This window comes from Misgurnus anguillicaudatus, chromosome 10, assembly GCF_027580225.2.
Source record: "Misgurnus anguillicaudatus chromosome 10, ASM2758022v2, whole genome shotgun sequence".
NCBI classification, from domain to species: domain Eukaryota; kingdom Metazoa; phylum Chordata; class Actinopteri; order Cypriniformes; family Cobitidae; genus Misgurnus; species Misgurnus anguillicaudatus.
This window is the reverse complement of record NC_073346.2, coordinates 10,942,323-10,966,434: the sequence shown is the minus strand read 5'-3', so window position 1 is coordinate 10,966,434 and position 24,112 is coordinate 10,942,323. Positions and strand designations below refer to the sequence as shown.

General features: G+C 36.4%; 1 protein-coding gene across 4 annotated transcripts in view; it reads left to right on the top strand.

The window, feature by feature from the left end:
• The window catches only part of LOC129447686 (F-actin-uncapping protein LRRC16A), a 140,909-nt gene extending 118,857 nt beyond the window's left edge, over nucleotides 1–22,052 (top strand). For 2 of the 4 annotated variants that reach the window (XM_073871857.1, XM_073871858.1), the window contains 10 exons: nucleotides 2,497–2,640; nucleotides 7,677–7,739; nucleotides 7,898–8,091; nucleotides 12,245–12,357; nucleotides 12,495–12,948; nucleotides 13,819–13,867; nucleotides 15,869–16,087; nucleotides 16,186–16,293; nucleotides 16,864–16,989; nucleotides 20,381–22,052. In XM_073871857.1, the coding sequence (XP_073727958.1) occupies nucleotides 2,497–2,640; nucleotides 7,677–7,739; nucleotides 7,898–8,091; nucleotides 12,245–12,357; nucleotides 12,495–12,948; nucleotides 13,819–13,867; nucleotides 15,869–16,087; nucleotides 16,186–16,293; nucleotides 16,864–16,989; nucleotides 20,381–20,550 (1,640 nt within the window). In that variant the 3' untranslated portion in view covers nucleotides 20,551–22,052. Of the gene's footprint in view, nucleotides 1–2,496; nucleotides 2,641–7,676; nucleotides 7,740–7,897; nucleotides 8,092–12,244; nucleotides 12,358–12,494; nucleotides 12,949–13,818; nucleotides 13,868–15,868; nucleotides 16,088–16,185; nucleotides 16,294–16,863; nucleotides 17,048–20,380 lie in introns of all 4 variants that reach the window. The other 2 variants (XM_073871860.1, XM_073871859.1) reach the window with 2 other exon arrangements.
• The last annotated feature ends 2,060 nt before the right edge of the window (nucleotides 22,053–24,112 follow it).

Here is a 24,112-nt window from a genome sequence, read left to right as displayed (position 1 = left end):
AACTCAGGAACTTCAAGAACGGCTTTCACACAGGATCATTTGACATTGTAGAGACAGAGAGAGAGAGAGAGCGTGAGAGAGAGAGAGAGAGGGGGAGAGAGAGAGAGAGAGAGAGAGAGAGAGAGAGAGAGAGCGTGAGCGCGAGAGAGAGAGACAGAGAGAGAGAAAGCGAGAGAGAGAGAGAGAGAGAGAGAGAGAGAGAGAGAGAGCGAGAGAGAGAGGTAATAATGGTGCTCACGTCGAGGAAATTGAATAGAAGACTAGAAACGTGTTAAGGACTAAAGTATGTATGTCACTCATCTAATTACAGTATGTTAACTTAATAACACTGCATATAACTCACTGTATAGTTTAATACATTTATGTATTTTGATTACACAAATCAAACCTTACGATTGTTTCAGCTGCTGACCAGCATAGGGAATCTCTATTGCTAATTTATTAGACATGTTGATGATACAGTACTGTGTGTTGTACCTTTTCTTGTTAATTTAATCTTTTTGGGTAGCCTATCTTATGCATATAGAATTATTCAAGGAGGTTGATTCCTTTTACTTCATTTAAAGTTTGATCAATTGTGCATATTGACATGTGCAACAAATGGATATAGGGTGTCAAACTTATAGATTTGCATCATTTAAAATTCAGACACTCTTTATAAAATATTTGTGGTCAATCTCTGGCACAGATTTAAAGTTGAAACTTATCAAATCCTATCAGAGGTCCAGAATGTCATTGAAACACACCAGTGGCTTTGCTGTCATCAGTATTAAACATGTTACCCCTTAAAGTACCCTCCCCGCAGAGCCCCCCCACATAACAAATCCCAATTTAACCCCTGCATATAGCTACTGCCAACTATTTATATGTCGTAACTAGTGAATTACAATATTAATTTTATATCTGAAAGATTATGCATGTCTCAATTACGTACCGTCACCTGCACTCACTTCTGTGCGCGCAGCTGCTTGGGTTGCCAGCTCAATGGTTATTAAAAACTATCCCAAAAGTATTCCAATGACCATTCACAGCCCAAATAATGAGCAAAACCCACTGAAAAAACCAACTCGTGAAAACAGTTTAAAAGTTCTTAACTCCACCTGAAGACCGGTGACCTGGCAACATAGAGTCGTGCACAGACATTGATTTCTCTGTCAGTTTTTGTGTTCTCATTTAAAGTGTTTTGATAAGTGAATAGGGTGACTACTACTTTGCAATGCATACAGATTCAGTTTTTTTTGTGCCTTGATTATCAATGTAAATGAATACACTAACAATTAAAGTAAATTGTTAAATGGACACTCCCCTTTATTTGAAAATATAGGCTTATTTTCCAGCTTCCTTAGAGTTAAACATGAGATTTTTGCTGTTTTGGAGTCCATTCAGCCGATCTCTGGGTCTGGCGCTAGCACTTTTAGCATAGCTTACCATAATCCATTGAATCTGATTAGTCCATTAGCATCGCGCCTAAAAAATAACCAAAGAGTTTCAATATTTTTCCTATTTAAAACTCTTCTGTAGTTACATTGTGTACACTGTAATAAAGTTACAAAAGCTGTCACTAGGGCAGTACCCTTTAAAAAAGGACCTAATATGTACCATTTAGGTACAAATATGTATCTTTGAACTGCCTGTCAGTCTTAATACAAGATGTAACTACAGAACTGTCAAGTTTTAAATAGGAAAAATATCCAAACTCTTTAGTCATTTTTGAGCATGATACTAATGGTCTAATCAGATTCAATGGATTATGCTAAGCTATGCTAAAAGTGGTTGAATGGATTCCAAAACTTTAAGAAACAAATGTTTAACTCTAGGGGAGCTGGAAAATGGCATATTTTCAAAAACAATGCAGTGTCCCTTTGAAATTTAAACTTGAGATTTATACTGGGGCATAGCATATTTACACTGGGGCACGTGCCCCAGTAAAAGGGGTCTAGCAACGCCCCTGAGCGGTTCTCAAACTTTTTGGAGTGCTAACCCTAACCGCCAAACATATAAAATGTACATCAGTTGTGCCCCAAAGAAAATTCATGACATAAAACAATCTCAAACTTAGAATTTGAATTAAACAAAACATATTTAATAATTCAGTAATGTGCTGTTGGTTAGTAGCCTTATTTTTGTGTTGTATAATTTCACAGAATTAATGATAAATTAAGTTTGAGAACCACTGGTGTGTTTTGGAATCATTTTTACAAGTAATTGCTTTTTGCTATTTTAGGAGCATCAATGTTTGATTTTAGTCATTGATTTCGATCTTTGACATGATCTTACTCAGTCAATATTTAAGATATCAAGGTTATATTTTCACAGATTCTTTACATCATGTAGACGATTTAATGTAGAAAACAGTAAATCCCAAAAATGTCTTTAGCTGGAGTCACAAATAAGTAATTGACATAAAAATTGCTTAACACCCATAAAATATAATAAAGTTTTCATTATAAACGTTTGTTGAATAGCATGTTTTTGTAATTTATGAATGGACACTGGCTGAGCACCTGTCAGGGAAAGGACGCCCCCTGCTGCAACAATCATCTCTTGATATGGACGTCCCAGAAGAGAAAGTTTCTAAACGCTCCACCACAGAGTTAATGGAGGCTGAGAGACTGGATGACATGGAGACATGCATGATGAGTCTCTCTCTCTCTCACTCCAAGATCCCTAACCTTTAAGGAGGGATAGTTCACCCCCCCAAAAAAATGCATAATTTACTCATTTTCATGTTGTTACAAATCTTTATTAATTTCTTTGTTCCATTTGACTTCCATAGTAGTATTTTTTTACTATGAAAGTCAATGGTGCTTCTGTTTCTGTTTAGCAGAACAAATAAATCTATACAGGTTTGTAACAACATCATTTTCATTTTTGGGTGAACTATCCCTTTAATGGGTCATATGTTATGTCCTACACTCTCAAAACACTTATCTGTTCTCATTTAACATACACTCAGATATTCATTGCACTGACTGTAGTTCATGCTGTCTTGCTACCCTGAGTTTGTAAACACACTGTGCCCCAACAGGTTTAGTGATCAGCGCTCTCTGTGGTTAAGGTCAATAGTAAATTAGCCAGCACAGATGGAGTGAAGTATGCAGGTCTCAGATAAAACAAGTGCACAACAGTGTGCCAGCAGTAATTAGGTGTGTGTCAGTCTGGATCAACATCAACACACAGTCCTCTCTGCTCTCAACACACTCACAAACTGAACAAACAAACACTACCCCATAGTTTAATTTTTAACCTTTAGTGGGCGCAACCAGTGGAGCGAGTCTAGCAGATTGTGTATTGAGAAACCGAGATTTGCTTGGCTGCATTTGAATAGGTCGAATGAACCGTAGTAATAGCTGTATGCTGCCTACAATGTAACAAACAGTATGTGAAAGTATGCACGTTATGCAACGGTAATTGTACTGAATTGTTGTAGTGTTGTAAAAGTTTAATTTAGCTAGTGGTATGCAAACGTTAAATGCATTGTGGGAATGCAGTACTATGCACAGATGATATAGGTTTTGTATACATCGTATAGATACAACACTGTAATGCACGTTATTGTAACCGCAGTGTTTTTACTTGCAGAAAATCCCCATACTGCAAACAGTATGCATACTACATACAGTACTACTGTCCTTTTTTTAAATATCTGTCTCAAAGGTCATTCATGTGAATATAGTCACAATATGGTCCTATTACGAATTCACTAAAAGTAAAACTTTAAAACCAAGTCAAAACTGTTCATCTCACGATGCCGTGCGAATGTGGCCCATAGGTGGCGATATACAATGCTGCAGTTGTTGTGAAGCAGTGTATGGGCTGGTGCCACTTCATTAGCATTTGTGATGGGGCACAGCATATGACTATTGTTTAGGAATGTACAACTGTACGTATCTGTACATGAATGCATAATTATAAGTGCTGCCTGCAAGGCCAAAGTTAACATAAAAATTTGGTGTTAAAGGGGTCATATTATGAGATTTTTTTTAAGATGTAAAAAAATGTTTGGTGTCCCCAGAGTGCGTATGTGAAGTTTTAGCTCACAATACCCCACAGATCATTTATTATAAATTTGTTAAAAATGTGTGAGCTAAAATGTGCCATTTTGTGCGTGTCCTTTAAAATGCAAATGAGCTGATGAAATCCAAACATGATATTGATCATGATGATGATGATGATGATGATGGTGGTTTGTTGAAATTGAAACTCAATTGTGCTGTCAATATTTTTTCTCTCTTCACTAAATTGCAGTGCTGTGGTTGGATAGTGCAGATTAAGGGGTAGTATTATTGTAATTAGACTTGCTACTTTACATCACAAAACAGGGGAAATCTGAACAACTTATTTTTCACATGCTTATAGAGAATGTTTTACCAAAACTAAGTTACTGGGTTGATCTTTTTCACATTTTCTAGGTTGACAGAAGCACTTGGGACCCAATTATAGCACTTAAAGGGATAGTTCACTTTAAAATGAAAATTCTGTCATCATTTACTCAACCTGTTTTAAACCTGTATGAATTTCTTTTTTCTGATGAACACAAAAGAAGATATTTTGAGAAATGATGGTAAACACACAGCAGATAGTGGATATTTACTTCCATAGTAGGGAAAAAATATTTTGGAAGTATCGTGATAAATGATGAAGAATATATTTTGTTAAATGCTGGTAAGCACACAGTTGACGGTACCCATTAAATTGCATCATCTTTTTTATTCCTACTATGGAAGTCATTGGTCGCTGTCCGCTGTGTGTTTGCCATCGTTTTTCAGGATATCTTCTTTTGTGTTTGTCAGAAGGAGGAAATTCATACGGGTTTACAGCAACATGGGGATGAGTAAATGATGACAGGATTTTCATTTTGAAGTGAACTATCCCTTGAAACATGGAAAAAGTCAGATTTGCACCCAGTGACCCATTTAAAACCACCCAGTAACTCTTTGGCACCACTCTTTTGCAATTTCACACCCAAGCATTTCGCATGCGCAAGCATCATTTAGATTATGTGGAAGAATTATTTATTTTTAAACATCTATGTAAACATATCTTGTTAGTGATCTGTTGTTAATTCTGTAAATTTCAATTTTGTGACCCTTTTCTCTGTAAACGACACATGAGTGTTCAGTGTTTTTAGTGATCATTTTTCTCATTCTTGTATCATTTCAAATTTCATTCCTGGTGGTTGCGGAAAGACTGCATACCGGGAAGAATTTCTTCCTCTCTCTTTTAGTTTCTATAAGCATTCAGCTTTATTTCTGTCTTATCACTTTCTTCCTTCTGCTCTTTCTTTCTCCTGCCTTTCTTTTTTCATCCTTTGCTTCATGGAGACTCTGTGCTGCACGAGTGTAAGTATCTCTGTGCTTTCTCTCCTCTGTGTGTTTGCGTGCTTGCACTGCTATAAACACACGCAAAGAGCCCGGCTGCTTTCGCCACTGTTTCTGTTATTGTGATAGCAGACAAACAGTATCTGTCTACACCTCTGTCTCTCCATCTCTCCCTCTTTCTCTCTGCTATGCAATTTACTGAGTTTTTTTTCCCCACCCAAGTTGATCAAAACCTTTTGTGTTGCAAAACAATTTCACTTCCCAGCAGAAGCCTTGTGCCTTTTGCTTGCTTGATTTTGACATTACGCTGACAAGCATGTTTTAATGGGGCGAGCAAAATATAAATAATAATTGTACACGAGAATATTTAACTACCTTATCTTGATAAGCTTGTAAGCATATGACTTTTTTAAGGAAAAAACATAAAATATAAAAATCTTTTAGAAAATGATTAATGGCACATTTGAGCATAGCCGATCTGCTCCTCCTGTGAACTCTGGCGCCCCCTAAGGCTAAATTACAACATTGACTTTTTCTCCAAAATGAAAAAGATATGTGAAATATGTGATTTCTTTGAGAAGATGCATGTTACCCCTGTAGCTGTCTGGGATGAATGCTACTATAGATTTATATCACTGATGGTTGTTCCTACACTAAGGTGAATTGCTTTGTATCCCAATACAACTGAACAAAGATACAATGTCTTAGACACATGGCATAGATCATATTCCATCCATTCAGGAGTAGACGTAACTAACCATTTCTCCAGGAAGCTGTCATCCCACAGCTGTTTGTTTTGATCCTTTTGTAATGCGTCTGCCATATAGCTCACTGTACAAAGCCTATATGCACCTATATGCAGGTGTGTTTGTTCATAACTGGAGCTAAAAATGGTTTATTTTCCAATAGGAAGGTTATGTGTGACTACGATAGATGAATGTAAACCTTTATCTGTTTACCATTTATTATACATTGCAAATAATATATATATATATATTTGCAATATATAATACATGGTAAACAGATAAAGGTTTACATTCATCTATTATATAATTATATATTACTTTTTACTAAATAAAAGCCTTATGTCCAGAGTTTTTTTTACGTGTACACGAATGTACACACACAATCGAACGCACAGCCTTCAGGGTTCCCACGGGTCCTTGAAATCCTTGAAAGTTTGTGAGTCTGGGGGGCCCTGGGAAGTTGAAAATATACATACATAGATACAGGTCATTGAAAGTGCTTGAATCTATTTTATGCAAGAAGTTTTCTGAAAAGAATCCATATTATTTCCTGTGTAGTGTAGGATGATATCATAAAAAATTTAAGCACACGTGCTAAACTGTTCTCTTTAAATGCTTATATCTTCTGCGAATGTTGATTCATACCAAAATGCTTTTTTGCATAGTTGTGTTTGACACATGAAAACATCTCGGGTTACGTATGTAACTGTTGTTCCCTGAGAATGGAACGAGACGCTACGTCTCCCTTGCCATACTTCCTGCGTCCCTGTAACGCTGTCTTTGGCAATATTTCAGATAGCGAAATACTTCCTGTCTCCGGCGTCACCCTGTCTTTGTCATTAAGCCTCACCATTGGTTGAATTTGATATACACATTCAGACGCACTTACCCCTGGAGGCGTCCCCAAAGTGTCACCACAGTGACGCAGCACGAGTTCCCTCGAAAGGGAGCTGTAACAATGTATCTTAAAAGGTAACACGATGTAACCTTGCTCTCACTTGAAATGTGTCACCACATTTAGTCCTTGAATTTAAGGGTATTGGACCTGGAAAGTCCTTGAAAGGTCCTTGAATTTAAGGTTTACTAAGGTGTGGGAACCCTGTTAAAAACAGCAGATGAAATTGGGTAACAATAACAACACAATTGCATTTTTTTGCTCTGCACTTTCAGTATTTCATGACATAATACTTTAAAACAAGTTGTAAAATCTATCGGTATCGGCAGATGTCATTCGGAGTAATTGAATACCGGTAGCCTATCTGTACAGAAATGTTGTATCGGTGCATCCCTACTTTTTTCCCTCGTATGATCCTCGCAAAACAAAAAGAAAACATCAGTTGTGATTAAAGTATGGGAGTTGTTTATTTTTTCTCTTTGGGTTTTAAATGGTTGGAATCACTTGGAGATTTTTGGGCCTCCAAAGTCACTCTGTGGTAAATACTTGAGGTTTGTGTTCAGTTACTGCAAATGTTGATAGCACCATCCCTTCCTGTAATAGCAATATGGGTCTCATTCGTATTCTAAGACACACTTGTTATTTTCCCGTGTTTTTTCCGGATGACACAGTATGTGCTGTATCTCAATGCTTTTATCTGTGTCTTACAGATGACGCCCAAGTCTAAGAGGAAGAGCATTCACAGTCGAATGCTAAGGCCGGTCTCCAGAGCGTTTGGTGAGTTGTTAATACTTGAGGGAATGCATTGAAGGGAATGCCAAGATATGGAAGTCTGCCACACAGATCCTTTATCATTCATCACACATGTTTTCTGTGACTTTAAATAATAAGTGGGTTGTGCCTGTTGACATGAGGCTTTTTCTTCTGCTTATCAGAAATGGAGTTTGATTTGGACAAAGCTCTTGAAGATGTCCCTATACACATAGAAGATCCCTCCCCACCTCCTAAACTGGATAAAAGGCCATCAACAGCCATGGGAGATCTTCCGTCTGAGGAATGTAAAAAATTACAACACTACACCAAACTGAGACCCAAGAGGAATAAAAAGACCCATACCGGTAAAACTCCAGTAAGTCTCATTGCACTTCATTTTTAATGTCTTTTTTTTTAATGCCTTTTATGTTTTGTGAGTTATATGAGAAACCATTACTATACAAATGTAACTTTCTCTCTAATGGTCTTGTGGCAAAGGCTGTCTTGCAGACTTGACATTTATTGGAATTATCTTAATGATCATAGCCCAAATTCACCCGGCCCTTCATAAGAAATGTATTTCAGCCTGACAAATATCTTTGAGCTATCTTTAGGCTATGTTTTTTTTTGGAAGGTTCTTACGTAACATTACTTGAGGTAATGTGGTTATGCAAGTGTAGTGATTGGGCTGTGTAGACTCAGGAATTATTGTTGTAATATAGCTATAAACCGTTAAACACAGACTTACTTATAGCACTTTTCCACCTTTGGGCCGAACTCTTCTAAGAACGGTAAGGAAAGGTTACAGTCAGGGGTGCTGTAAAGGTGGGGGGGGGGGTTTGGTTGGGTAAACAATGACGATTCTCGGGGCCCACGAGTAAGAGGGGGCCCAGAGAAGCCCCCAAAACTGTGGTGCTAAAAAAATATTTAATAGTAAAAATTATTAACTTTAAATTATTCTATTTGCTGTTTCCTGGTATCAAAAAATGTATTTGTTTAGGAAACACAAACGTCTGAGGGCCCCTTTCCCCCCTCTCAATTGTCATAAAATGGTTTAGTCTGCCCAAATTGTATAATCCAGGCAACACAGCTTGACTTCACTTATAGTGCCGGCAGAATATCAACTTGACTGACAAGGAAGTAAAAATGCCTAAAAAATCTGGAAGTCAAAAACGGAAAGAGAAAAAAATAAGAAGTGAAAGAGGCAAAGGGTCGACATTATGTTACCAAGGTGGGTTTGTAAGTAGGCCTAAATTGTTAGTGGACCGCCCGTCCGTGACAATGATCTTAGCCTACGGCACTTTTCTGTGCTAACGCGCACGCTTTGTACACAAGGCCCCAGGTCTCTACGGTAGCATTTTTCGACAAGTTAGCACGTTTATTTATGCACGTGATTTATTTAGACAAGTTATTGCAAATTTTTAAACTGTCAAAATGACGCCTTGTTCATTCTAGTGTTAAAGATAATTACCACATTGCAAAAAATGAATTTCAAGAAAAAATTCTTAGTATTTTTGTCTTGTTTTCAGTAAAAATATCTAAAATTGCTTAAATAAAGTTGCTTTTTCATGATGAGCAAAACGACCCAAGAAAATAAGTCTAGTTTTTAGACCAAAAATATTACATTTAAGGGATTTTGTGCATAAAACAAGCAAAAAAATCTGCCAATGGAGTAAGCAAAAACTCTTGAAAATTTTTCTTAAACACTAAATTAAAAAAAAATTGCTTACCCCATTGGCAGATTTTTTTGCTTGTTTTATGCACAAAATCCCTTAAATGTAATATTTTTGGTCTCAAAACTAGACTTATTTTCTTGGGTCGTTTTGCTCATCAAGAAAAAGCATCTTAATTTAAGGATGTTTAGATATTTTTACTGAAAACAAGAAAAAAATACTACGAATTTTTTTCTTGAAAATCATTTTTTGCAATGCATAAGTTTAAATGTTGCGGTTAAAATGACTGCTGGTGGCCGTTCTAGTGTTAAAAGTGCATGATAAGGGAACTCAATTTTCTCCTCATGTTAGGTCAAGAAAACGCTGGAAAAAATAACTATACACAGTTTTAGTTAAACATTCACTTCAAAAAATGACTTTAGTATTTTTGTCTTGTTTTCAGTAGAAATGTCTAAAAATTCTTAAATTAAGATGCTTTTTCTTGATGAGCAAAATGACCTAAGCAAATCAGTCTAGTTTTAAGACAAATTAATATAAAATTTAAGTGAATTTGTCCTTAAAACGAGCAAAATGATCTGCCAATGGGGTGAGAAAAAATTGTGAAATAAGATTTCTTTTTTCTTAAACACTTAATTCAAAATTAAATTAAAATTTTCTCACCCCATTGGTAGTCAAAATACCATAAAAGCGCATGATTTGTATGTAAATTAATATGAAAAAAGTGTTGGGGGCCCTATCAAGATTCTTTTCAGGGGGCCCAAAATCCTTAGCAGCGCCCCTGGTTACAGTTATGTTTTCACATGAGCCTGGTTCGGCACGGCACGATTACAAACTGTTCTCAGCCCGGAATTCTTGGAATTGTGTTGATCGAATGCGTGCAGTGATGTCACCACTCAGGATTAGTGACTCGTTCAGACCTGTAGATCGATTGCTTTTTACAAAACCGGGGTTAAGTCACTACAATGTTGCAATTTCATCTTGGTTCAGTTCACAGTTGACAATATTTCCAAACAGACCAGACTTTGTTAATATAAGTCACGTGCAAGTAAACTTTAATTGGTCAGAATGCATCTGTTTATTTTCCGTGATTCCACTCAAAGTTGTCATCCAAAGCAGATTTGCGGCATAATTGTTTGGCTTTTTTTTTGTATCAGCGGTTATATTACTTCATTATTTTGAGCAAGAATCAAAACTTAGGCGGGACCACATTCTTACATTGACCCATTTCAGAAAAGAGCAATTAGGAGACATTTTATTAGGAACAGGTGCGCTTTGGATCTGAATGGCGTTGATGTGCTCACCAGCGGTCTCATTTATAATGCGTGCGTCTAATTTGTTTTTTATAAATCACAGCCTTTGCCAGTTTCCCATGCAAAAGGTGTGATTTATAAAAAACAAACTTAATGGGAGAATGGGCATAATATTTTTTGCCGTATGCCATTTTTGGCTTTTGTGCATACGTAGATTTTAGTGATTTTAGTCACCAAAGAGCTCCCAGGTATATTCATGGTTAATAAAGCAATAAGACAGCCTGTTCGATAGTCCATTGGGTCGGATTGCTTTCACACCTTCAGCGAACCAATCCAGAGCTTGTTTCAATTGGGCCAAGACCACTTCATTCAGACGGCCCTGATACGATATATTTTTGCAAGTTTTATGTGTATCGGCATCGGCCGATATGTGGCTGATACGATATATCGGCCGGTCGATATGACAGGGCGATTTTTTGCGAGTTTTATGTGTATCAGCATCGGCTGATATGTGGCTGCTGTGTTCGTCAATTTTTTCCGGCATTATTTAGAGACAGAGTGCTGGAAGCCGCAAGCGAATGCAGGTCATGTGACTAAAAACAACTAACCTTTCCATGACAACATGGAAAGCTTGGCCTAACAGCTGATCATAGCTGCTGGACAACGTGGGTTTTTATTTCTCATCTCTATATATATTTGTAGTAGTAAAGTGCTAGAAATCAATATCTTTTGCTGATAGTTCCTGCAGTTCATGGTTCCATAGTACCCTTACATGTTTTTACTATTTGTTAAATATAGTTTTTTTTTTTCAAGTTAAATAAATGTTACCTTTTTTAAATTGAGACATTTGGCATCATCGTGTCATTTTTATGATGTAAATTGAGTGAGCAAAAGCAGTATCGGCTCCAAATATCGGCAGCCTGTATCGTTCATTGACAAAGGCTAATGAAACAAAAATCGGTATCGGCATCGGCACTAAAAAATCCATATTGGTTGATCCCTACAAAATACAAACAATGTAGAATAGCTTGAATACAGCGTGAGTCTCCCTTAGACTGTAAACAAAGCTTGGGGCGCACCATATAACACGTCAGCAGTGTTGTGACATAATTTTTATTTTTTGATGAACTAACCCTTTAATTAAGCCTTTAGAAGTAACATGTTTAAATTCAAAGTAAAGAATGAAATCTGCATTTTTTTACACATATATTCCACAAAAATAAAAAGTTAATTTTTTTAAATTGAGAATTTTGAATAAATAAGCTTTCCATTTATGTATGTTTTGTTAGGATTGGAACACATTTGGCAAAAAATCTAAATAATAAGAAAATCACCTTTAAAGTTGTCCAAATTAAGTCCTTACCAGCACATATTTTTAATGATAAATGATAATTTTTTATATATATATTTACGGTATTACAGTATAGATATATGATTTTTGGCATTGATTCTGACCCATACAAGGTATTGTTGGCTATTGCTACAAATATACCCGTGTGACTTATGACTGGTTTTGTGCTCCAGTGTCACAAATGACTATGAGGGCCCATTTTGTAATTTGTCAAAAAAAAAATCATTAATGATCTCTTGGTTTTTAACCCTGTAGCAAATCAGCAGTACTCCATCTCAAGAAGGAGAGCAGAACGGCCTTATGGGAAGAGTGGATGAAGGGGTAGATGAGTTTTTCTCTAAAAGAGTCACCAAAATATATGATCATAAGTAAGTACTGTACCGAACTAGAGCAACAAAATCCATACATGTCACCTATAGTTTATCAATGTTATACAGTCATTACTTAACTATTTAGATGTCCTTTTGTTTTGTTTTTTACTCCAAAATGTACTTGTCTCCCTTAGACGATCATCCCTAAAAAGTTCTGAGTCTCAAGACGGCGATAAGAAACCTCGCAAGGGTGGTTTTCTTAACCTCATCAAATCACGTTCCAACAAAGATAAAGACAAAGAGAAGGACAAGGATAAGAACCAAAGCTCTGCTGCAGCTCAAGCCCCAACACCCTCCCCTGTCCCGAGTCAAGCCGCTCCTTTAGCTGCAGAGGAACCCTCGTCCCCTAAGGCTTCTGTCCGGAGCCCACCGCCCGACATTAAAGCAAAATCCCAGACTCCACCCACGAACCACAGCAGCGGCTCGGAGCGATCCGAGGAGCCGAAGACGCCGGACTCTGTGGACTCTGAGCTGTCGGAGGGAAGTCCTCAGGGCAACCGCAGGTACGGCGTGCAGGTGATTGGCAGTGGACTGCTGGCAGAAATGAAGGCCAAACAGGAGAAGAGAAGCCCCTTTAGCTCTCATAAGGTAAGTCTTCGTGTGAAGTGTACATCTTTTAAACTCTTTGATCTCATACTGAGGTTTTTCAATCATTGCTAAAGGTATAGTTTGCCAAAAATAGTTGACCATGTCTGTGAAATCTTTTGATGTTTTTCCTGCATGGCAAAGCAGCACCACCAAGTGGTCACTACAGGAATATCATCATCAGGCACCCTTGAAATGAATTAAATAAGACACTGTAAATGGCCAACATACTTTATGCTTCACTAAGCCTTGCCAGAACATTTCCAACAGATTCACTGAATAAGCAAAATGCACAAAGAGTGAGCACTAAGCTCATTCATAATCATAATAAAAAAAACACTTGTTGTAAAGTCAATACTCAGCTATAAATGTCAAGGTTAAACAGCTGGGATGATATTAGCCAAACTAACTGCCCATCAAGCACTTACTCTATCTGACAGTGCTTAAAGTAGATTTGAACTTTGTGTGCGTGCATGTGTGAAATCATTCAAAACTCTGATTCCTAATTGTGGACAATCCTTAAACATGATGGATCATTCTGAATAAAGCATATTAAGCTCTATTAAAGCTAGTACGTCTTATGAGACCTAAGTGTATCTGACAGATCAGTCTGTCCTGAGTCTGATCCTATTCAGTGAACCATGATAACCTCCTAAAAACATGAAGCTTATACATATGGTGAAAACGTCTGAGCTTTTCTTTGTAAAGACTAAAATGATATAAACTGGCTTGGAAGACTTTTAAATAGTTATCATATTGGTCATTTGGCTTGTTATAATTGAATTGTAATTGTACTAATTGGCTTGTAAGTTATATTGAAGAAATTAACCCAGTTTGCTGTTTTTTTTATATGGTTGACCAATCTTTTTTCAGGTATCAGAGTCATCATCTAGTTCAGACAAGATGGATGGACCCTCATCAGGTAAATTAAACTTCATGATTTGGTCAGAAACTCATGTTGAAGCACAGTAGTATTTGGTAGGTAAATGACATACAGCTGTATTTTTAGGCTGTTTTACATTATGTTTTAATCAGTCCTACCTACCAAATACATTCAATATGCAATACATTACACATTTACAAGCATACATACATTTTGAATGTAAACAGTGTAGTTCTGTGAACTCCTACATGGCGCTTTTTAATCATTTTAAAGGGATAGTTCACCCAAAAATGAAAATTATCATTTTCTCATCCTCAGTTATTTTTTCTGATGAACACAAAAGAAGATATTTTGATAAATGATGGTAAGCACACAGTTGATTGTAACCATTGACTTCCATAGTAGGAAAAACAAATATGATATATCATATAAAAATATCAACTGTGTGCACACCATCATTTATCAAAATGTCTTCTTCATCATTCATCCCAATACTTACAAAATATTTGTTTTTCTACTTGTTTTCAACAATCAGCTGTGTGCTTACCATCATTTATCAAAATACCTTCTTTTGTGTTCAAGTTTTTTCCTTTGCATTTTTCGCATACATATAATGATGTTAAAATCTACGAAAACAATTAAAACGCCTTATTTACATGCCAGACCAGCAGTTGTCGCAGTCACTTGATGTCTGAACACATAATACATATGCGTGATGTCACCATTTTCACCTATTCATGTTATTATATAGTAGTTTACACAGAGACAATATTAGTGTCCTTTTAAATGCAAGTAAGTGCACTCGGAAACCCATTTTCAAACATTTGTATTTTTAGGCCCCCAAAATGGCATTGCCATGTAAATGAACAGTCACAACAAATAAAACGTTTTTCATTAAAAACTGTGTCATGTAAAACGTTGTCTTTTACTTTAGTGTTACTTTGTTACAATTGTGACCCTGGACCACAAAACCAGTCATAAGTCGCACGAGTATATTTGTAGCAATAGCCAACAATACACTGCATGGGTCAAAATTATACAAATTATAGATTTTTTTGCCACCACAGACTTTCAAATAGTTAGGCCAAATATTGTCGTATCCTAACAAACCATACATCAATGGAAAGCTTATTTATTCAGCTTTTAGATTATTTATTAACTCAATTAAAAAATATTGGACATTATGGTTTGGTTGTCCAGGGTCACAATTTTCTGGAAGTTATTAGCACTGGACAATGATGTTTGTAGTTAAGTTATTTTTGTGGCAGTTAATTGTGTGCTGGTTCACTGAAAAAAGTCATTCAATTAAAAAAAAAATTAAAGTAAGTGGTTGCAATCAATTTATTTAAGCTACATTTAAACAAAAGTTATTTGTTTTGTTTAGTTCTTCAAATTTTTTAATTAAATTGATTGTGTCCACTTATCTTAAAAAAAATGGGTAAATTGAATGAATAATTTTTTCAGTGTTGATGTTTTATGCTGTTACGTTAGGGATAATGTATAGGCAGCTGGTTGTTATCGCAGTGCAGTACAGTGTGATCAGGAAGCTTTTTTTTGCGTTAACAACCTGGTTGCCTATACATAATCCTGCTTATCACATGACTATTTACCTCATAAGGTAAGGTAAACAACATTAAATATTGATTTGAAATATTTTATTAGCTCATTTTAACAAATACAGACCTTCTGTGAGAAAAACCCGTTTACTTTCGTTTTTAAAAATAGAGGAGACGTTCAAAAGTCACAAACACTATTTGGTTTAATCATTTTTAAATATAATGTCATTTATGTTACTAAAAGACATATTTATAAGTATTTTTTAAACTGCACCTGTCAATATGATTTGCAGCATCCGGGTTACTGTGTGTTATTAATTTTGAGCAGTAGTTATCTTGGAATAAAAAACAGCAAATCTCGCGACCGGCAAATCAGAATCAAGCATTCCAACGACCCGTGTAATAAATTCAGGTAAACTGTCTTTTAAAATACAATTCACAGTGACAATCTCTCATTTTCTCTCTTACGCTGTGGCTGTATCAGTAAAAGGACAGTCTCCCGAGACCCGTTCTTCAGGAATGACAAAGACTGAGTCGAGCTCTGCAGATAAAGTCTCTCGGGATGGCAAGCCTGAAACGGCACCGAGACCCAGGACTTCATCATCCACAAGCCCCAAACCCCCATCGCAAGGCACCAAACCAGCCCTGGCTGCACGACCTGCCATCCCTCAAAAACCACGAACCAGCAGCGTCAGAAGCATAGGTAGGAAACCAGATATCATGCGTTTAAAAACTGCTTTGTTGGTATTTTTATGAAGACTTCTGAATGAATATATTTTCATTTTTCTGTCTTTTCCTCAGATGAGAGCTGTGATTCTCCTGCTAAGGGCGCAGGATTGAGAAAGGGGCTCTCGGAGAAAGAAGGACCCAGCAGTCCTTCACAAACCAGCAAAAACTCTGCTCAGGAAGGTACAGATTTTATATCTTACATGCAAGTCAGCTTAAACTTACACAAGTGTGAACTTTTTAAAGCAGCGTTATCATTTGCTTTATCACATTTACTATTAAAGTTCAGTTTAGTTGTGTTCATTCATATTCTTGCATATAACATGGGCGCTTCTGCATACGCATAAGCTTTAAACTATTCAAAATCTAGCGAATTGTGCTGTTTGCTTGAGTAAATGTATGTCATATCTGTCTGTTGTCTTTCTCACGTGTCTCTGCACCTTCATTACTCATAATCCATCAGTCATCTTTTGTCCTAAAGCTGTCACTGATTTCATTTGCACATTGTGGCCTGACCTGCGTTTTAAAAAAGCTTGATTAAATCTGACAGAATCATTAATAAATCTTCTCAATTCAAGTTCAATAGTCAAGATCTCAAGACAAGGGCATAGAGATTTGCCTTTTTGTAAAGACCTATAGTATGTCTTTATCTGGAGAGTAGCACCTGAATAAGTTCACCAAGAGCTGTCTGTAAAGTCTGTATACTCACATTCATCACTAAAGACGGCCCCGGTGCTCTTTGACCCCTCGCAGACATTAGTGTGTTTGAACCAGACTCTGAGCTGGACAAAAGCATATCAGCCTGCAGAGATCGATCAGCACATCAGCATACAGACGACGGGAATCACGAGGAACACAGCACACCTCTCTCCAGGCCCGGTCAGACCTCTCACCTGCCATCACACTGCCATCTTTAGTTTTCACATACACCTAAAATGTAAGATTCATTTTTGTATCTAAATGACACCTTCCTAACAATTTGCAGTTCCATAAAAGCAGCAGATGTGTTCAGAAATTGTCTCTGTTCAATCTGTCTGACCCTAAAATAGTTGGTGTCATTTAGATATAAAAAGTCCGCACTTTTCGTATCAGTGTCTCATTTTTTTTTTTTTAAGAAATAGTTCATCCAAAACTGTAAATTGGTCATACAGAATGATGCAGTAAAGAAATATTTACAAACACAAATCATTTTAGAGAGCAGTGGTGAAGGGGAAGATTTTTTGCTTACACGACAACGATTTCAACCGTAGATGAGAACGTTTTTATTCCGTTTGGCTGTTCATGTATGCGAAAATGGCGTTTTAGGGTCCTGAAAACGCAAACTTTTGAAAACGTTTATTTGTGGCCATTTAAGAAAATTATTTGTCTTATATTTATGTTTAAGTATTATTATGGTTGTTATAAATTATTTATGTTTTGTCGTAATTTAATTTGTTTATTATAAAAGTCAGATGGTAATTGTAATCATCATATATAGGGCGTGGCATGGATGAAAAATATATATGCTGGGGAAATGGATTGGGTCAGACATAATTTTTGACCACTTCTTAATGGAATACTCCACTTTCATAAAAAATCCTGGTAATTTACCCAACCCATGTCATCTAAGATGTTTATGTCTGTCTTTGTTCAGTCGAACGGAGGAAAACAATACATATACTGGACTTTATTGGACCCCAACAGTTTCAGTGCAGCTTCAAAGGGCTCTTCATTATCCCAACCGAGGCATAAGATCTTATCTAGCGAAACAATAAAATAAAACATAATGTACTTTTGTAACCACAACTTCTCGTCGTGTACTATCTGTGTGACGCGCCACCGTTACATATTTGAAATGCACACTTGTGGACCATTTTAAACAATAAACTGACACAAAGACACAAAGTGAATACGTTTTGTGAATACAAATAAATAAGTGCAACAAAAGCAAGTTCGTGTGGACTGAATTGCGCAACAAAACACAACCCCCGCCTGGAGAAAAGGCCGAACGTTATCAAAGACGTCATTGTTCGGTAAAATTTTTACTTAAAGGAATATTCCATTTTCTTAAAAGAAAAATCCAGATAATTTACTTACCACCATGTCATCCAAAATGTTGATGTCTTTCTTTGTTCAGTCGAGAAGAAATTATGTTTTTTGAGGAAAACATTGCAGGATTTTTCTCATTTTAATGAACTTTAATAGACACCAATAATTAACAGTTTTTTTCAACGGAGTTTCAAAGGACTATAAACAATCCGAAACGAGGCATAAGGGTCTTATCTTGCAAAACGATTGTCATTTTTGACAAGAAAAATAAAAATATGCTCTTTTAAACCACAACTTTTCGTCTAGGTCCGATCCAGCGCGACCTAACGTAAATGACACAAAGACATTAATTAGTATCAGTTGACATACAACAACGTCAGAACGGTCCTCTTTCTCGACACTTGTAAACACTGGGGCGGAGTTTCGCGTTCGTCCTCTGTGACCTCTTGACGTCATGACGTATTGCGTGAGGTCACCTGGCGCATCACGACCAGATCTAGACAAGAAGTTGTGCTTTAAAAGTGTATATTTGTTATTTTTCTTGTCAAAAATGACAATCGTTTTGCTAGATAAGACACTTATGCCTCGTTTGGGATTGTTTGTGGTCCTTTGAGGCTCCGTTGAAAGAAACTGTTAAGTGTTGAGTTAAGTATTAATTGTTGGTGTCTATTAAAGTCGATTAAAATGAGAAAAATCCTGCAATGTTTTCCTCAAAAAACATAATTTTTTCTCGACTGAACAAAGAAAGACATCAACATGTTGGGTGACATGGTGGTGAGTAGATTGTCGGGATTTTTCTTTTAAGAAAATGGAATATTCCTTTAACTTCAGCCTAAGTTTTTTGCTATTTTCAGCCGAATAATTTCACATTTGGTGCATCCCTACAAAAAACATTGCGGTCCAGAGTCCTGCACAGGTCCATTTTTGGAGACCCGCTCCCACAAAGTTCAGCACCAGATCCGACCGTCACCTGTAATAATATCAAAATTAAATTTGCACCCGTACAGACCCGTTGATATTTGGCCCATTACCCGACCCGCACACGCTAAAATCATTCCAATTGAAGTGCTTTATTTTTTATCTCGTATCTCTCTCAACATCACAACAGCGTCATGAATGGGCTAATGAAACAGGCTAAAGTGGCTTTGTTTTGCGCCATTCAAGTAGCCTACCATCAGCACCTAAATCGGCTATGGAACCTGATAACTATAAACAAATAGACATATTAATTATAAAAAGGGAAAAAACATACAATCTACATACACAACCCCTGCTGTGCTCCTACAAGTCTTGAAATGCTTCCCAAGAGAAGACGTTTCCAGCTTCCGGCTATCAAACGGCAAAACTTTATGCGACTCCTACAACGCTCGCTCCAACCTGGCTAGGAGAAGCATCAACAAAGGTCGCACTGTCGCAGTGGTGGTGACGTGATGGGTCAAATGTCATATCGTTGTTGCATGTGTAATTGTAATTTAGACATATAAATATTGCACAAATAATTATCCGCCCGGTTCCCTGCCCGTGAATTTCAAGAACGTCACAATCCACCTGTTTTAGACACTTTTATACGCGGCTTGTTGCAGGACTTTGTTGCAGTCTACAGGACTGAATTTATTAAAGCTTTTCCAACTAAATTTACAAAATCTTGCCGCTTTATAGCCCATGGTCACGTAGTAAGAAACCTACCTCATCGTTGGTCTAAAGGAAACTGCTCTGTGCTTAATTGCTTAATTTATCACAATGTAGAATAATGCGTATGTGCACAGACATGTTGTGTTTCTTTACAAGGTAACATCGCCATCTACTGGCCTTTCAGTCATAATACAGCGTATTTAGTCGTTTTTGCACGTGAAATTTTTCATAAGCGCGAAGGAAAAACATTTCTGTTTTTTACTACATCATTGTTGTGTAAACATAACTTAATTTTTTGTCAGTTTGGGATGAACTATTAATTGTGTTGTGTGCATTGTTTGTGTTTTCCCATGTGTTAAATAAATCATAAATCCTCTCATATCAGATTCATGATTCCTACTACTAGCCTAGACAGCAAATAAACCACCTGAAACAAACATGACTACCTATTTGAAGTGATCTACGAAAGATCTTACAGTACTTCCTTTTCAAACAGGGTTGATGTGTAATTAACTATTAGTGCAACCAATTTTCTACCTTATTGCAACTCTTTAATAAAGGGCTTTTTTAAAAGCTATATTACTCATTTCTGTTCTACATATTTCCTCAGTAAGGACATCAACAGCGACCGACACCTCCCAGAAATCCAGTCGGCTAAATTCAGAAGAGACCAGCAGTAAGAGTAAAGACCCACCGGCCAACGGCAGCAAGGACTCGAATCAAAGCAGCAAATCTGCCGAATCCGGTGAAGAGCCCGATAAAGACTTTATTTTTATATGAGAGAGACCGCATAACCGTGCATCCGTACCTTCCTGCTAATACAAACCTCACAAAATCTTGCCACCTTTCCAAACTGTAGCATCTCAAATAACCAGGAAGTGTGATTGTGTGCACGAGTTTTAAATCTACGTGTGTGCATGCTTGCATGCTTATTTCTTTCTCTCCTTTAAAAAGAAAGATGGAAGTGCAATATGACGTGTCTTGCTTTAGGAAGAGACTTTGTTGCATTATAATACATCGAGTAATAAGTTAGCATCAGGGCTCAAGCACTGTTAGACTACGCGTGCAAATGTCTGTGCGCTTTCACTGTGTTACAATACCCTTTACTCTCTCTTAGTGCAGCAAATGAATCTCTGATATGAATCTTTGATTCAGTTCTGGCTGTTAAACCCTTATGCCTTAGTCACACTGTACTGTAACAAGTAAAGCAGGACACTGAGAGCATTTCATTTTGTTGGGTTTGAAAATAAAACTGTGGAGACACAACTATTACAGTATGTGTTTAAGAGCGAGTATCAGGAAATATCTGCTTCAGGTTCAGTCGACATTCCAAGATCCGTCTTATCCGAGTTTGTTCTGGTTATAAGTGATTTAAGTGCATCTGTCTCATATTCCCTTCAATGGTCTGTCGAATTACACTGGCGTTGTTCTTTTTGTTTTTATTTCGTAACAAATCAAATTTTATTAATTGTGCAAAGCTTTTTCACTTTGTGTCACACGTCTGATGTGCATGTTTGGGTGTGAATGTGCTGTGTGTGTGCGAGTGTGCATGTGTACGATATGCTTTTCTATGTGCGTGTGGGTGTATGTATATGCACATTATACTCAATATGTTAGTTTCAAGGACAGAAAGCCTTGACTAAAATAAACTGCACTGTTAATAATGATTTTTCAATGAAATCTGTTTAGTCTAGGACTAAACCTAATCTGTGTTGAAAAAAGCAGATTACATAAAGTATTTGATTTTGAAATGTTAACATTTAATATATATATATATTTGTGTGTGTGCGTTATATATGTATGACAGTGTACACATACACGGTCTATAGATACAGTAAGGTACTAATCACACTGCTGAAATAGTGGAAGTTGTCATTTTAATATTATTATGACTGACGATCGGTGCCGCTTTTTTAATCAACACATCTGGCTCTTCCTCGTATATTCGAATGTAAATTTTGTTGATACGATGCTTGGCGATTTCTAATCATTTTGTTAATGCACAATGCTGGGCACTATGGATTAGTATTTTCTTTATGGGAAATTAAATGTAAGTAATCAGTGTTGATATATTATTAAATCCTGTTTTTCTTTAAAAGTGTGTCTTCTTCTGGGCAGTACTCTTTCAGACTCTTTCTTTGTTCGTCATGCAGTATTTTGATTGGCTGGTTTTGGGGGGTTCAACTCTTTAATGTTTTCCACTTACATGCTCTATGGGTTGTGAACATTTTATTATTGTGTCTATTTATGTCAGTTCAATTAAAACTGATTTTACAAATATAGCATGACTCGTTGGGTTTTATTTTTTTTTTAGCATATTGTGGTCACTTATCAAACAGATATTTAAATTATATTGGTTCTTGTTTTATGATTTTAATTGGTCTGTTTTTAAATCTATGCAGATCTATCCCAGACTCACTGAACAAGCAGAATTGTAATAACTGTTTAGGTTGTTTGTTATTTTTGTCTGAAACATTTACAGATGTGGCCATTACGAACTTACAATTTTTCTCACAGCATCGCACATCTTGCGAGCACGTTTCTTTAAAGGAGACATTTCACAAAACATTTTAAAGATATAAAACAATCTTTGGTGTCCCCAGCATACGTATGTGAAGTTTTTCCTTAAAATACCATTTATATCATTTATTATAACATGTTAAAATTGACACTTTATAGGTGTGAGAATAAATGTGCCGTTATTGGGTGTGTCCTTTAAAATGCAAATGAGCGGATCTCTGCACTAAATGGCAGTGCTGTGGTTGGATAGTGCATATTAAGGGGCGGTATTATCCCCTTCTGACATAACAAGGGAAGCTAATTTTATTGACCTATTTTTTTACATGCTTGCTGAGAATGGTTTACCAAAACTAAGTTACTGGGTTGATCTTTTGACATTTTCTAGGTTGATAGAAGCACTGGGTACCCAATTATAGCACGTAAAACTTGGAAAAAGTCAGATTTTAATGATATATGAAATATGTTCTGCTTCTCGGAATATCCACCAGGTGGCGCATGGAACAGCACACTGCATCTAGACCAAAAGTTTGCAATTATTTGTCTTCAACTATTGTTTATATGCTCATGAATTATTATGTTACATCCTGTGCAAAAATTAACCAACAGTTTTCTGCAAATTAGTGCAAATAAAACATTTTTATTAGGAATTTGGCAGAAATGTTGTTGATGACAGAATGAAACAAAAATGATAGTCTTACTTATATGCATACCTCTATATAGTAAACTTTAAAAAACTAAATAATCTAGAAGGTATCTTAATTTTTCTAGAGCTGTATGTTTGGGAACATTAGGTGGTAAATTTAGAAACTACAAACTTTCACAATGTTTGTAGTCATTCCATTTACTTTATTTATAAAGGTACCATGTACAATTTTTTACATAAATATTTTCATTCCATGCATAATAAGGGACCCAGCACTGATCCTAGGGGTACACCAATTGTATTATTTAAGTTACAGGATTCAACCCCTTTAATTTTTCACACATTGTTCTCAATTTGATAAATATGAGGATATCCACCCTAGAGCATCATATAAAAACTGAAAGTTACATTTTTTTTTTTTTTTTTTGATTGTTAAACGACTATGAGCACATCTGGAGCCACATGTGCAAAACTCTAACTACAGTCTGCACTACCAACAGTGACCTGAGCTAAACAGTTCACATCACCTGCAAAATTCACTCCAAGCAACACAACTCTTAACACATGACTCAAAACAGGCTCAGTGCAGCCAAACACTATACACAACCCTCACTGAGATAACACACACTGTCACTCAGAACACACTGAGAGGAAAAACACTAACATCAAACACCAATACACAAAATACATATCTTTTTATCTTCACAGTTTGAACAATTTCAGTGACTTCATACAAATAATATTTTCTTCAAAGAAAGGAGTGACATTATTTCCCATGATTGATTTAAAAATTTAGAACGGAACAATTCTTTAAGGTAAATGAAAATTAGCAGTTTGCTTCAATAGTAATATATGGAATTACAGTAATGAGAAAATAAAGGTGTGTGTGTCTGTACCTGGTAATTATCACGTTGTGGGGACCAATTGAATACCAGTAGATTTGTGACCTCGTGGGGACATTTTGATGTCCCCATGAGAAAACAAGTTTATAAATCAAACAGAATGATGTTTCTTTTAAATGTGAAGTAGGAAAACGTTTTTGAACGTTGGTTTAAAAGTTTTGAATTGAACCAACATCATCCTGTCAGTAGATGTCGCTATAATACTAGTCCTAGTTGCACATGGGCTAATATAACATATATCAACATAAACCTTTTTATATGTTATTATTTACTTTGA